The following is a 13,903-nucleotide window of genomic DNA, read 5'->3' on the forward strand; positions in this document are numbered from 1 at the left end:
GCGTACACGCAGTTACAACTTTCAAAAGGGCCAGAAAATTTATGGTAATAAATACGATCAAAGGTTTATACACTTACAATCGTTTACCACAGGAGCCTCTTCAAGTGCGTCTCTATTCCAGAAAATAATGGATCAAATTTTAGCTGGGTTGAAACATGTACGCTGTTATCTTGACGATGTTTTAGTCGCAGGAGCCACGAAGGAAAAGTGTTTAAAGAATCTGATGATGGTGATGGAAACATTACATTCCGTCAATATTAAAATAAATTTAAAAAGTGTAAGTTTTTGTAAATTCTCTTCCATATCTAGGACATTTGATCACGGATAATGGTTTGCTTCCATCACCGGAAAAAGTTTTAACTATTAAAGAAGCAAAATACCCAAGGATGTATCAGAGCTGAAGGCTTTTCTCGGACTAGTAAATTATTATGGAAAATTTGTACCTAGATTGTCAGTAACTTTGGAACCTCTATATCAGTTACTAAAGAAGAACAAGAAATTCACATGGGATGACCATTGTCAGCTAGCTTTTGATCAATGTAAAACGGCGTTACTTTTAGCGGAAATCTTAGAATTTTATGATCCTAACAAACCAGTTGTAGTAATTACTGACGCGTGTACATATGGACTGGGAGGAGTTATTGCTCATATAGTTGACGGAGAAGAGAAACCTATCAGTTTCACTTCCTTTTCTCTCAATGCTGCACAGAGAAAATACCCCATATTACATCTTGAAGCACTGGCGGTAGTGTGCACAGTTAAGAAATTTCATAAATTTTTGTTCGGTCAGAAGTTTATGATATTTACGGACCATAAACCGTTACTGGGGATTTTTGGAAAAGAAGGGAAAAACCAGCTGTGTGTCACTAGATTGCAGAGGTACATGATGGACTTGTCGATATATGACTATGAAATAGTTTATAGGCCTTCCACACAGATGGGAAATGCCGATTTCTGTTCTCGGTTCCATTTGAATGTAGAAGTTCCGAAATTCATTGATAGTGGCAGTATAAAGTGTATTAATTTCTTCAATGATTTTCCACTTGACTATGCTATAATAGCCAAAGAAACAGAAAAGATGAATTCTTGTCAAAAATTGCGTTTTACGTAAGTAATGGCTGGCCTCAACGTATAGATCCAGACTGGAGGAAGGCGTACGCTTTGAGGTATGATCTTGAACTAATAGACGGGTGTCTTCTATACCAGGATAGGGTTTTCATACCTGCTACACTATATAAGGGATTTTGAAGTTGCTTCATGCAAACCACCAAGGGATCGTTAAAATGAAACAAACGGCAAGACGGTGTGTATTTTGGATAGGAATCAATGATGATATAGAGTGGCACGTTAAGCAATGCCAAATATGTTTGCAAACATCTACCGCGCCTAAACCAGCTAGTGATACATCTTGGATACCAACGAGTCGGCCTTTTAGTCGCATTCATGCCGATTTTTTCCATTTAGAACACCGAGTTTTCCTATTGGTGGTTGATAGCTTCAGTAAATGGTTAGAGATTGATTTGATGAAAACTGGAACTGAGGCCTCTAAAGTCATTCATAAATTTGTAGCATTTTTTCTAGATTCGGACTGCCAGACGTGCTAGTCACGGACGGGGTCCTCCGTTTAACGCTCATCAATTTATATCATTCATGGAAAGACAAGGCATAAAAGTTTTGAAAAGTCCGCCGTACAACCCGAGTAGCAACGGGCAGGCGGAGAGAATGGTGAGAACAGCTAAAGATGTTTTTAAGAAATTTTTATTAGATCCATTGACTAAGAGCCTCGAAATAGAGGAACGTATTTTATATTTTCTATCCAATTATCGTAATACTGGGTCTAGTGTAGATGGAATGTTTCCATCAGAAAAGATTTTCTGTTTTAAACCTAAAACGTTGACGGACCTTTTACATCCGAAGAAGAGTTACAAAAATCAGCTTATTATCTCTCCGGCTAAAGACTCTTACAACAACGAACATATTGATGAACCCTGTAGTGCGCCCTCCCAAGACCCATTTCTCAAGTTGAACCCGGGGGATAAAGTATTTTATAGAAACCACGACAAAACTGCGCTTGAGAAATGGATCATAGCGCAGTATGTAGCCAGAATATCAACTAATATATATCGAATTTCCGTCGGCAGGAACACCTTAAACGCACATCGCTCACAGCTGAAAATAATGGAAAAGCGACCGACAGGTTCAAGGATGAGGATACCATTGCAGCGTATCAAGAGACAGAGAGAATCGAGTGACTCTGAGGACGAATTTCTAGGGTTTCCAGACATTCCTGTGGTGCCGGAGAAACCGGATGGCAAACGAAGACGATTCATGCAGTTGAAACGTAGTCCGATCGCCACGCGAAGTAAATCACGATCAGAATTGAATATGAGATGATTGTGCTCCAAGTCGAACGAAAACATGGTTTTGTTAAAGTTTAGAGCAAATGAGATTTGCGTTCTGAAGTTAGTGAAATTATTGAATTATGTTTTTAGTATTATATTATAAGAAAAAAATGTTAGCATTATATTGTAAATTTGAATACTATCGAAAAAGGCATGATGACTAAATTAGATAAATATAATAATCTGAATTTAAGGGGAAAGAACTGATGTGTTCACCTAATAGACTAAACCCCTTTTCGATACCATAATTCGAACATGTCATATATATGTATGTGTAGTATACTTTCTATATGCTGTATTATAGCAATAGCGTACTGATGATTAATAAAACCAGATTCGATCTCTTTCGTCTTCAACCATCTAAAAGTGCACACGTATTTTTTATTAGCTCTTCGCAAGTCTCTTATAATTTATCATTCACGAGCAAAGAACGTTATCAAGAAGATCATTCACCATTGCATTCCGTGTTTCAGAATGCGACCATCACGAGCTACTCAGCTTATGGGGAATCTTCCGGACTATAGGGTCCAACCAGCGCCGATTTTTTCTACAACCGGAGTCGATTTCGCTGGTCCATTCCTTTTAAAATCATTGACGCAGGCAAGGGAACCCATGTACACCAAGGGTTATGTTTGTGTTTTTGTGTGTATGAGTACACGTGCGTTGCACTTAGAAGCAGTATCGAGCTTGACGAGTGAAGCATTCTTGGCGGTTCACGATTTGTGAGCCGTCGCGGTTTGCCTAGTAAGATGATATCTGATAACGCCAACTTTGAAAGAGCGTGTAATGAGCTTGATCGCTTATCGGCACTTTTCAAGGAAGAACAGTTTCGGAAAAAAACTAGATCAGTTTTGCACTCAACGAAGCATTGAATGGTCTTTTATTCCGCCTAGAAGTCCACATATTGGTGGAATTTGGGAGGCAGGTGTAAAGTCGGTTAAGTCACATCTTAAGCTGATTTTAGCCGAGCACGGATTGACGTTCGAGGAATATACCACGGTACTCTTCCAAATTGAAGCTATCTTGAATTCAAGACCATTAGTTCCGTCATCGGATAATCCGAACGATATCACGGCAATTACTCCTGCACATTTTATCATCGGACGCGAGTTTCAGGCCATTCTCGAGTCATCATATGGTGATATCCCAGTTGGACGTTTGTCACGAATGCAATTTTTACAGGTAGGGTGGCCAGTGAATTTTGAATTTCAAATTCCCGGTTATTTCCCGGTTTTCTCCCGGTATTATGAAAAATTTCCCGGTACAAAAAAATATAAGTATTAGAAACAAAAAATCAAAACCCACGAAGTCGAGTCAAGTACAAGACACTGAAGACGATCACACAGTTGTGGTCGAAATACGTATCTGCAAAGATAACGAAAATTAACTGGTGGAATTAAATGGACAGTACTTAATTCGTCTTAGACGGTTTAAAACCCACGAATTCATAAATATTAAAAACAGAAAAGAAATTCCATATAAACAATTATACTGCAACTGCAAAATTAAATGTAGAAGAGTGATTTTGGCTTTTTTTAATTAATTAGTTTGATAGTTTTATTCTTGTAAGTATGAACTCATGACAAATTATTTAGACATTGCGATTCTGCAGAAAAATATCGAAAAATATAAAAAAAAATAAATGTTCTAACATCTCCTCTGTATCGCATTTATTCAAACCATTCAACAATTTGATAATAAACCTTATTTTTTAAGAACATATGTACAATCTATATACATAAAAATGAATTTCTGTCTGTCTGAACCTTATAGACTCGGAAACTACTGAACCGATCGGCGTGAAAATTTGTATGAAGAGGTTTTTGGGGCCGGGGAAGGTTCTTAAGATGGTTCGAGACCCCTCCCCGCTTTGAAAAGGAGGGCTCCCATACAAATGAAACAGATATTTCTGCATAACTCGAGTACTAATCAGAGAATAAATCAATTTTAGGCGAAACGAAGTTTGTCGGGTCTGCTAGTGTTCTATAAATCGAAAGTCCATATTTTTGTTAACGTTTGAAAGTATAGTTCGTCCGTAAACGAGAATACCGAACCTAAATCTCATATGATGTCACGAATTAATATAATGTGTAACTGTGAATCAAATTTCCATCGTCACAACTCTTTGATGCATCATGAGGATCGTGTAAGACAAATTTGATTTTTTTGTTGAATACAAGATTATTGTTGAAAACGAAGATCTTTTCACCTTTTTTGAATGGCTTTGGAAATGTTTCAATATTTGAAATAAAAGAGGGGGGATAATGGGATAATGGAGAATCTAAAAGGAATCGATTGAGATAATTAAAAATTAAGGAAAGTTCAAATCAGATTTAATACAAAAAAATCGGTGCAATCAAAGTTGATTGCTCGTGTTCCGGGTATAAGTAACCCGGCGTTGTTATTAATTACTATGTCTGAAACTCAACTTTAGCCAACTTGATTGAATGGGATATCTAGGGTCTTCATAAATACATGACCTACTTTAGAAATTTGTAAACTCTGAAATATAATGGAATGAGCAAATGAGTCTACCAATTCTATCATAATGTTTGAGATTACACTATTTTTTACAAAGAGACAGATTTGAAAATTTTCCCGGTGGTTTTTAAATTTCCCGCATATTTTCCGACATTTTCCCGGTGATTTTCAATTCCCGGTTTTTTCCCGGTTCGCTGGTCACCAGGACCTGAAACAAAATTTTTGGAAAATATGGATGACAGATTATTTGCAAGAACTTCAACGCCGACAAAAGGGGTCTACTACGAAAGGCCGAATCACGAAAGACTGAATTGCAAAAGGCCGAAAGCAAAAAAGGCCGAATGCACAAAAGGCCGAAACCACATAAAGCCGAATCACAAAAGGCCGAAGGAATTCGGCAGAGCAACAAAGTAGACCGGAGCGAGCGCGTTTTTCAGTATTCCAAGTTCTCTTGGTGGAATTTTGTAATGATTTTTTGATTCAAATACTTGATATAATTTAGAATAGATATTTCGGTGTTGAACTTAATCTGTAGATTAAAAAATCTCATTTAAGAAAAAAAAGGTATTAGGATAATTTTGTGATTTCTTTCCGAGAGTCAGTTTCTTTTAAATTAGGACTTAGGAGAAAATGAAATAAAATTGGGAACGTTACCGCGTTACCGTGGATTATAAAGCTTTTAGCTAAAAACATAATTGAAAAAATCGGTTGTATGTCAATGCCCAGAATACCAATCCCCAGAATCAGTTCCCCAGAATGGTATTTCCCAGAATTCCATTTCCCAGAACGACCAATTCTCCAGAATGATATTCCCCAGAATGCACCATTTCCCCGAAAAGAAATCCCCAGAGTGACCCATCCCCCAGAAAAAAAAACCCCGAATGACCCATTCCCCAGAAACCAAAAACCCAGAAAGACCCGTTTCCCAGAAAAAGGTATCAGTCTAAGAAACTATGTTTTTCGCTGTCATTTCTATAAATTAAAAATACTAGATACTATATTTCTATGCAAAAATACTTATATTGAAGTACGCATTTGCCCGAAATAAGGCAAAACGACATATGCTGCCTTATTTTAATGCACGCATTTGCCCGGAATGGAGCCCATTTGATATGTTTGTTAGGGCTCACATATAATACGAAGGCGCATATAATCCATTATACTCGTTGTTCATATTGGGGGAAGCCCATATGGTATAATGCCATTTGGCATAATGCCGTTTGGCATAAAGCTGTTTGGCATAATGCCCACTTGGCATAATCGTTGAAAAGAGTATGAAATGCAATGGGTCGTAAGAATATATGATTTCCATTTTTAGAAGTATGTATTTAACTGGAATAAGACAAAAGAGTAGATGACTCCTTCTTTAAAAGTATGCGTTTGCCCGGAAAAAGGCAAACGAGTAGATAACTACTTCTTCAAAAGTATGCATTTGCCCGGAAAAGGTAAAAGAGTAAATCACTCATTTTTTGAAAGTACGCATTTGCCCGGGATAATGCAAAATAGTAGACGACTCCTTCTTTAAAAGTACGCATTTGCCCGGGATAATGCAAAAGAGCAGATGACTTCTTCTTTAAAAGTATGCGTTTGCCCGGAAAAAGGCAAACGAGTAGATAACTACTTCTTCAAAAGTATGCATTTGCCAGGAAAAAAGTCAGAAGATTAAATGACTCCTTCTTTAAAATACGCATTTGCCCGGGTTGAAGCAAAAGAGTAGATGACTCCTTCTTTAAAAGTATGCATTTGCCCGGAATAAGGCAAAAGTGTAGATGACTCCTTCTTTAAAAATACGCATTTTCCCGGGATTACGAAGTATTTAGTCTAAGCTAGGAAATGGTGCATTCTGGGGTATGGTATTCTGGGGATTAGGACATTCTGGGGAATGTCTTTCGGGGGATGGAGGCTTTCTGGGAAATGTCTTTCGGGGGATAGGGGTATTCTGGGGAATGTCTTTCTGGGGATTGTGGTATTCTGGGGAATGATTTTCTGGGGAGTAGTGCATTCAGGGGAATTAATTTCTGGGGAATCACTTTCTGGGCAATGGGTTTCTGGGGTATGACATACAATCGAAAAAATCGATTTTGATGTCCCAATTAGATCGTGAGTATTGCGCATCATTGGCACAGCCATGCGTCATGAAGCGCACCACTCGTACAATTATGCAAATCGGCGAACCGGTTCTATGAGCCATGAATCCGGTTAAATTCAACTCGGGTTCGTGCATCAGATTTCAGAATTTGACTTTTCCTAATACTAGTGATGAGGATGATTAGTTTACTACATCAACGTAGGAAACAAACAAATGACCTCTTGAATTACCCTGTTACTTAAAAGTGCTAACCTAATATGTATATGTATACAGTGTTCAGTTATGTTCATCCTTGCATTACTGCAATGAAGACTGATTTATTATGTAATATATCTGAATTCATTGAGCCTGTAAACACCATCATACATCTTCTTTCAACAAATAAGATAATAATGATAATAAGATTGATCACGTCAAGTTTTTCTTTATGGGACAGCATAATAAAAATAAACGTTATTTTTTTCAGTATTCCAAGTTCTCTTGGTGGAATTTTGTAATGATTCGGCCTTTTGTATTATTCGGCCTATTGAGATTCGATCTTTTGTACCATTTGGCCTTTTGTGGTATGCTAGAACATTTTCGGGCTTTTATGATTCGGCCTTCTGTGGTTCGGGCTTTTGTGATTCGGCCTTTTGTACTAATTCCGACAAAAGTACTACAAGATCACCCGATTCAAGGCTGATGCGCTCGTGTTAATTGTCGACAGGAATAACCATCCTCTTCAGTGGTCATTGGCACGGATCATTGACACGCATCCAGGAACCGATGGTCTCACGCGTGTGGTGACCCTGAGGACGAAAGACGGGACCACTAAGCGAGCAGGTAAAAAGATTTGTTTGCTTCCTTTGGATGGTAAAGATGTTGGTGCCGAGTGATGTTTAGAAATCAAGTAATTTCAAGGCCCCGGGAAGATGTTACGTCCAATCAAAACATAACTCCGCTTCGAGTATACAGTCCACCCACAGGGTTGGTCATTTCTCACACTTCGTCTTGAAATGTGTAGAGATTTTACAAATAAAGAGAAGTGTATTGATTCACACTCGAGAGCGTTCACACGTACGTGTGATTGAAGCCAAGAGAAACATGATCGATAAAGAGTAAGAATATTTTCGGTCGCGTGTGTTTTGATATTGTGTACAAAATGGTCTATGTTTAGGCGCTCACAACAGCGTATTTACATGGAAGATTTAAAATATAGCCTAAATGTATGCATTTTGGTAAACAGCTAATTATCATTTTCCTGTACTCTTCAGACTTGTGGACTTGTGTAATGAAGAGTGGATACTACGCACGCTCCCTCATACAAAGATAAAGTGTATTTCTGCACAATACACTCGGATAACAGATCGAGAAAAGAGAAGTTTTTACACCTTCTCTTGAATACTCCTCAGAGCGAACCAACCCTGTCCACCCATACAGGCATTTGTAGACACCCTCACACACAAGCACACACACGCATTATATATACATTATTTTTGTAAGAATAATTTTTATGTTAGAATAAAGTAAGCTTTCAACCCGTACGGACGCAAGAAATTTTCTTTGGTTCCCGTCTTAGATCATCCAAGTTGTCCCAAGAGAGCTATTCGGAGGAACAACATTTTGTAGCAATAGATAACTATTAGTAGTTATTAGTTGCAACGCGGCCTTACACAGAGGAACTTTTTCGAAGCAACACATGTTTTACACATAGTCCGTTTTTAAAATTGACATTTTCATTGACCCCAAGTGTACCTACAATGTAGGTCCTACATACTAATATTTGACCAGCATATTTCTTAAATATGTCGTATACCTACTTGCTGTTCAGCTCTTCTTTGATCCCCTCGAAGTACGTCGAATGGGTCCCAACGTTTTGGACGTTGTCACCTTTACCGCTGCTATCTCGTTGATAGTCTCCAGCGCCCTCTTGTTGATTTTCGGTGATTCAGCCTTCTTTTTCGTCACTTTCCTTTTCTTACTAGCTCCAGGATCGCCTCCTCGCGCGGCTCCAGGGTCATCCTCTGTACTGGATCGTTTCTTGCGCGATTTCCGCTTGCTCCGCTCGTTGAGTAAAGCCAAGTTCTTCAACGCTTGATTCTCATCACCAACGTCGGACGTTTCTGTGTTCGATTCCTGCTCATTTAGTTGACTTTCTTCCGGTCCCAGTGATGCGGCAGCGCCGACCAACTCCGATGATTCCGTCGGTCGAAGAAAGAGCGCCTCATTTTCGTCTTCTTGAACATCCAGATCGGCCAAGTCTCCGAACTCCGAGCCAGCTACATCAGCTCGGCCATCGCACGCGTTTTTGATCGCCTCAATCAAGGCAGGCTCTTTGATCCGGAAGTCTCGAACAGTTCCGATGTGCAGGAGATAAGTCAGATCTTTCTTGGTCTTTTTGCTCAGAAGCAAAACAAATTTGTTGAATGTTTCGATACGGAACACCAGCTTGGGAATGAGCTTCGTTTGACGGAGGACCTTTTCCCGATTCTTTTTTGCGTTTTGAGCAGTTTTGATATTTGTCTTGTCGTTTGAGTCGTCATCTGAATCGTTCTGTTCGGCTTGCCCGAGGATGTTTTCCTCGATGAATGGAAATAGATTATAGATGCGAACTGCCAATGGCTTGGACGATTTGATAACGAGGTTGAATCTGGAAAGTATGATATTTTGAAGATTTCTTTCAACTAGATGAGTTGATATTTAAACTTACTTGGTTGAATCATGGGATACTGCAGTCACCGAATGGCGATTGATGAAGTGTTTGGTTAGGTTGGTTAGACATAGGTAAACGTTGATCAGCAGCTTCAGTAGCGAATCCATGCATGCTCCAAGTGGGAGTTGAGTATTGGCCAAATGAGTGACAACCGACATAATATGGACCAACTGGGAACACATTGACCTCTCGATTGATTTCAGCTGATGAAGATCTGTGAAGAATTAAAGAATATTGTTAGCTAGAAATGATTTGGGAATTGAAACATAATTTTAATTTGAATCAATATAAATAGGAATATATCTAGCATAATCATTACAAATCAAACTAATGTGGCTCAAAAAAACACAATTTCGATTTCAAATTAGGCCGCTCATTTAATTCTATTTGATGATCTGCGTGTGTCATGAATTTATAGTTGTTTGATTTCTTGTTTGGCAGTGTAATATGCATAATCTCCATTTGCCGATATCTATCTTATCGATCTTACATCTCACATGACTAGCCATACGCAACCGCGCCTACGCGGCATAATTTGAATTGAACATCAGTAGGACCTGACTTATACTATTTTAAAATTCAACTTCTGTAATGAGTTTTTGGAATATGAGCTTTCTTAAATGATCGCAATACCATCTCTGGGTGATACTTACATTCGTCATTCTCTCCGTGGCCATAGATTTTTAGCCTGCCCAATACGCTGTTGGTTCGTAAAATGAAATGATCCACATCATCCAACTGGTGCTTCGTAACGTTACAGAGCGCGAACATAGCCGGTTCCACTGTAAGCGAACTGATCGATTTTAGCGTGAAACTGGGCGTGAGCTCATCCTCCTCAATTTGACCGAATTTGCGCTCAACCAGCATGGACACAGTGTCGAAATAGGCCCCCGTTTGGGTTCGCATTCGCAGCTCAAACAAAATTCTATGCACAAAACCGAGAGATTTTATTTTAAGCTTGTTATTGGCGCAGAAGGTCTGCAACCATGTGTAGGCCATATTCAGATGATCGTTATCCAGAACATTAGATTGGTATAGAATCTCAAGGCAAAGAAAAAGATTGCCAACGGTTTTCTCGCCTGCCATTTCTGATTCTGCTCCATCCTCAAAGCATTTGTCAATAATTTCATGCATGGTTTGCAGGAGGTCTGATTTGAAGGTATTTCCTAGGGTGCAGCTGATTAGCCTCAGAAAATCGTTGAATTTCCTCTCATAAACAGCCAGCGTCGATAAAAGAGCCTGCCGGAAAGCTTCTCCAGCGTATAAAGCAACTTGCACATTGCCATTACTACAAAGTTCGTTCGTTTTCCTGACACAACGATCGTAGATGATTTTTCCACACTCGCACAAATGACCAAAAATACGTTTGCTATGCGCGATTTGCCAATAGTCAGGAGTGTTTCGAAGTGCTTCCATTTTGTCGGAAGCAGTTTTCACAGCATACTGAAGCAACTCACGATGTGATCGTACGGCTTCTAGGTCCTGTTGCGAAGCGTAGCTGGTCGAATCACTGAAATGATAGAATGAGGATAGATTTACATTTTTGCATTTATTTAGAAGCACAATCAACAATTACTCAAAAAGAATTTTCAGCAAACGTTCAGCGGTGGCTAATTCCCAGATATTCTCAGGCTTGAATATAACTCCTTTGACGATTCCTCCGGCAGCTGCAGTTGGTGCTATCGTTTCATTGTTTCCTTTCCTACCCCCTCTCTTGGGTTCCATTTTCTGCAACTCAAATAAAAAATAAGCAATGAACCGTTGATTGCCTGGTAGTTATTAGCAAACCTTTATTCTATCGTAGCTGATCTGATGATGTTTGAACAGTTTCAGTAAATTCTTTAGATAGCTGTTGTCGGACTTTGCGCTCCAAATACAATAAGCCATACCAGCCTCGATTGTGTTCAAATAATGACATCCTATTACGCAGGTTTTTGCATCCAATGTTCCAATCTGAAATCAAATGGACTTATTTACGTGGCGGCCACACAAGATGCTCTTTGTTTCCACTTTAAATTTGACTGAAAAACTTACTATCTCCAGGCTATCCAGCGTGATCTTTTCAATTTGTTCAACAATGTTGTCCAGATGCTTCCTAACGCCGTCAGTGTCGTATTCAACGTGCTGTTGCTCACAAAGAACCACACAGTGCACTATAAAGCTAGTCAATGTTCCTATATTATCGTAAACATCCAACTGTTGCTGTTGTTCCTCCTCGGAATCGCCATCGTCATTATCGTCACATCGATATCGGACGCACTTTTCAAAATCAATCTCTAGCGTTCCTTCCAGCGATTCGTTGAAACAGCTGCTGAAGTGCCAATCGATGAACTGCAGCACATGTGGCAGTAATTTTCCATTGAACTCCACTGCCCGACCAAGGCTTCTGTACATGAGTTCGCGAATCTCCACCGTTTGTGTGAAGCAGCTGAAAATAATTCAATCTGAAATGAGTCCAACCGTTCGAACATTGAAAATGTCATTGGATACCGTCTCAAGATTCCCAAAATCTCCAACGTCAGCATGTCGAAGTGCATGTCGGGATTGTCCGCCCGTCCCAGCGTAGACTGCGACAGCAGTGACATTCCCGAAATCGACAGCTGTGTCAGATTGCCAGCAGAACCTCCGAGCACGGCGCGTCTCGAGTTGTTATTCTTGAGCTGCTTCAGCAAGGCACAGAAACCGAAAACGCCCATCATTCTCGTATGCGCCTCACTGTGGTACATGGCCTTACGGAGCACTTCTATGAATGCATCACGAATGGTGTGGGAAATCCGAATCAGTGGGAAAAGGAATGTCACGATGCGCATCGAATGGAAACCGTCGATCTGAAATTTTCAATAACGAAAATTTGGATTATCATTTTTTAGAAAATATTAAACAAAGAAAGCAGAATGGCAAATCAATTAGGTAGTAAATGAGGAAATACTAAAAGAATACTATGTTGCGAAGGAAGCCTAGTTGCAGTTGAAATATAGAGCAATTTAGGAGGAAGAAATTGGAAAATCAGCAAAAAGTAGAGTCGAGCCAGCAGTGGGCTGAAAATCTCTTTAATAGATACAAAAAAATCGGCAAAAAAGCTAAGAGACAAACAAATAAAAACAAGGACGACAAACACTCCGATAGTATTCAACACGACCTCACACGACCCACTAAAACCATAACGTATCACCAGGGGAAGACCTGGGGAAGACTATTGCGAACTCTACTTACCACCTTACCACCTACGAAGTCGAATGAATGGCTATAACGAAACCCTGATCGTCAGGAGATGAAAATATTTCCTGTATTGGGTATTGTAGTCCTGTATTTGGTATTGCCCATATTGACACTGTTCTGGACTTGTCCGCTATCCAACTGCCGTACTCGGCAGGAAGCAATACGGGTCCGAAAGCAGGGTAACATCAGTCTTGTTCTCATATACTAATCGTTGTAGCAACGATTACGCTGCCTTGTTTTTTTTCTGCACGCCACCATAGATGGTACGCAACACTTTCCTTTCAAAAACTCCCAGTGCGCGTTGGTCCTCCACGAGCATCGTCCAGGTCTCGTGTCCGTAGAGAACTACCGGTCTTATAAGCGTTTTGTAGATAGTCAGTTTGGTACGACGGCGACGGCGTCTTACGGAGTCCAAAGTACGTACGATTTCCAGCCATTATGCGCCTCCGAATTTCTCTGCTGGTATCGTTATCGGCGGTCACCAGTGAGCCCAAGTACACGAATTCTTCAACCACCTCGATTATGTCACCACCGATAAAAACTCGTGGTGGGTGGCTTACATTGACCTCTCTTGAGCCTCTTCCTATCATGTACTTCGTCTTCGACGTGTTGATGACTAGTCCAATCCGTTTAGCTTCGCTTTTCAGTCTGATGTAGGCTTCCTCCATCCTCTCAAAGTTACGTGCCATGATATCAATGTCGTCGGCGAAACCAAATAACTGGACGGACTTCGTGAAAATCGTACCACTCGTGTCAATCCCTGCCCTTCGTATTACTCCCTCCAAAGCGATGTTGAATAGCAGACACTAAAGACCATCACCTTGCCGAGGACTCAAGAATGCCCCTGAAACTCGAACTACGCACATCACCCGATCCATCGTCGCCTTGATCAACCGTATCAGTTTATCCGGAAATCCGTTTTCGTGCATTAGCTGCCATAGCTGGTCCCGATCGATTGTATCATATGCGGCTTTGAAGTCGATAAATATATGATGTGTGGGCACGTTGTATTCGCGGTAT

General features: G+C 40.0%; 2 protein-coding genes across 2 annotated transcripts in view; one reads left to right on the plus strand and one right to left on the minus strand.

The window, feature by feature from the left end:
• Window positions 1–13,903, plus strand: part of LOC134212785 (histidine-rich glycoprotein-like) — a 299,313-nt gene that overhangs the window by 104,569 nt on the left and 180,841 nt on the right. The window lies entirely within an intron of this gene.
• The window catches only part of LOC134212779 (Fanconi anemia group I protein homolog), a 29,779-nt gene continuing 24,541 nt past the window's right edge, over window positions 8,666–13,903 (minus strand). The window contains exons 4-10 of the mRNA XM_062690943.1: window positions 12,155–12,492; window positions 11,699–12,092; window positions 11,453–11,617; window positions 11,241–11,392; window positions 10,318–11,174; window positions 9,662–9,878; window positions 8,666–9,601 (exon numbers count right to left, since the gene is read on the minus strand). Of these exons, the coding sequence (XP_062546927.1) occupies window positions 8,779–9,601; window positions 9,662–9,878; window positions 10,318–11,174; window positions 11,241–11,392; window positions 11,453–11,617; window positions 11,699–12,092; window positions 12,155–12,492 (2,946 nt within the window). The 3' untranslated portion in view covers window positions 8,666–8,778. The remainder of the gene's footprint in view (window positions 9,602–9,661; window positions 9,879–10,317; window positions 11,175–11,240; window positions 11,393–11,452; window positions 11,618–11,698; window positions 12,093–12,154; window positions 12,493–13,903) is intronic.

The sequence above is a fragment of the Armigeres subalbatus genome, chromosome 2 (genome assembly GCF_024139115.2).
Source record: "Armigeres subalbatus isolate Guangzhou_Male chromosome 2, GZ_Asu_2, whole genome shotgun sequence".
In the NCBI taxonomy this organism is placed as follows: Eukaryota; Metazoa; Arthropoda; class Insecta; order Diptera; family Culicidae; genus Armigeres; species Armigeres subalbatus.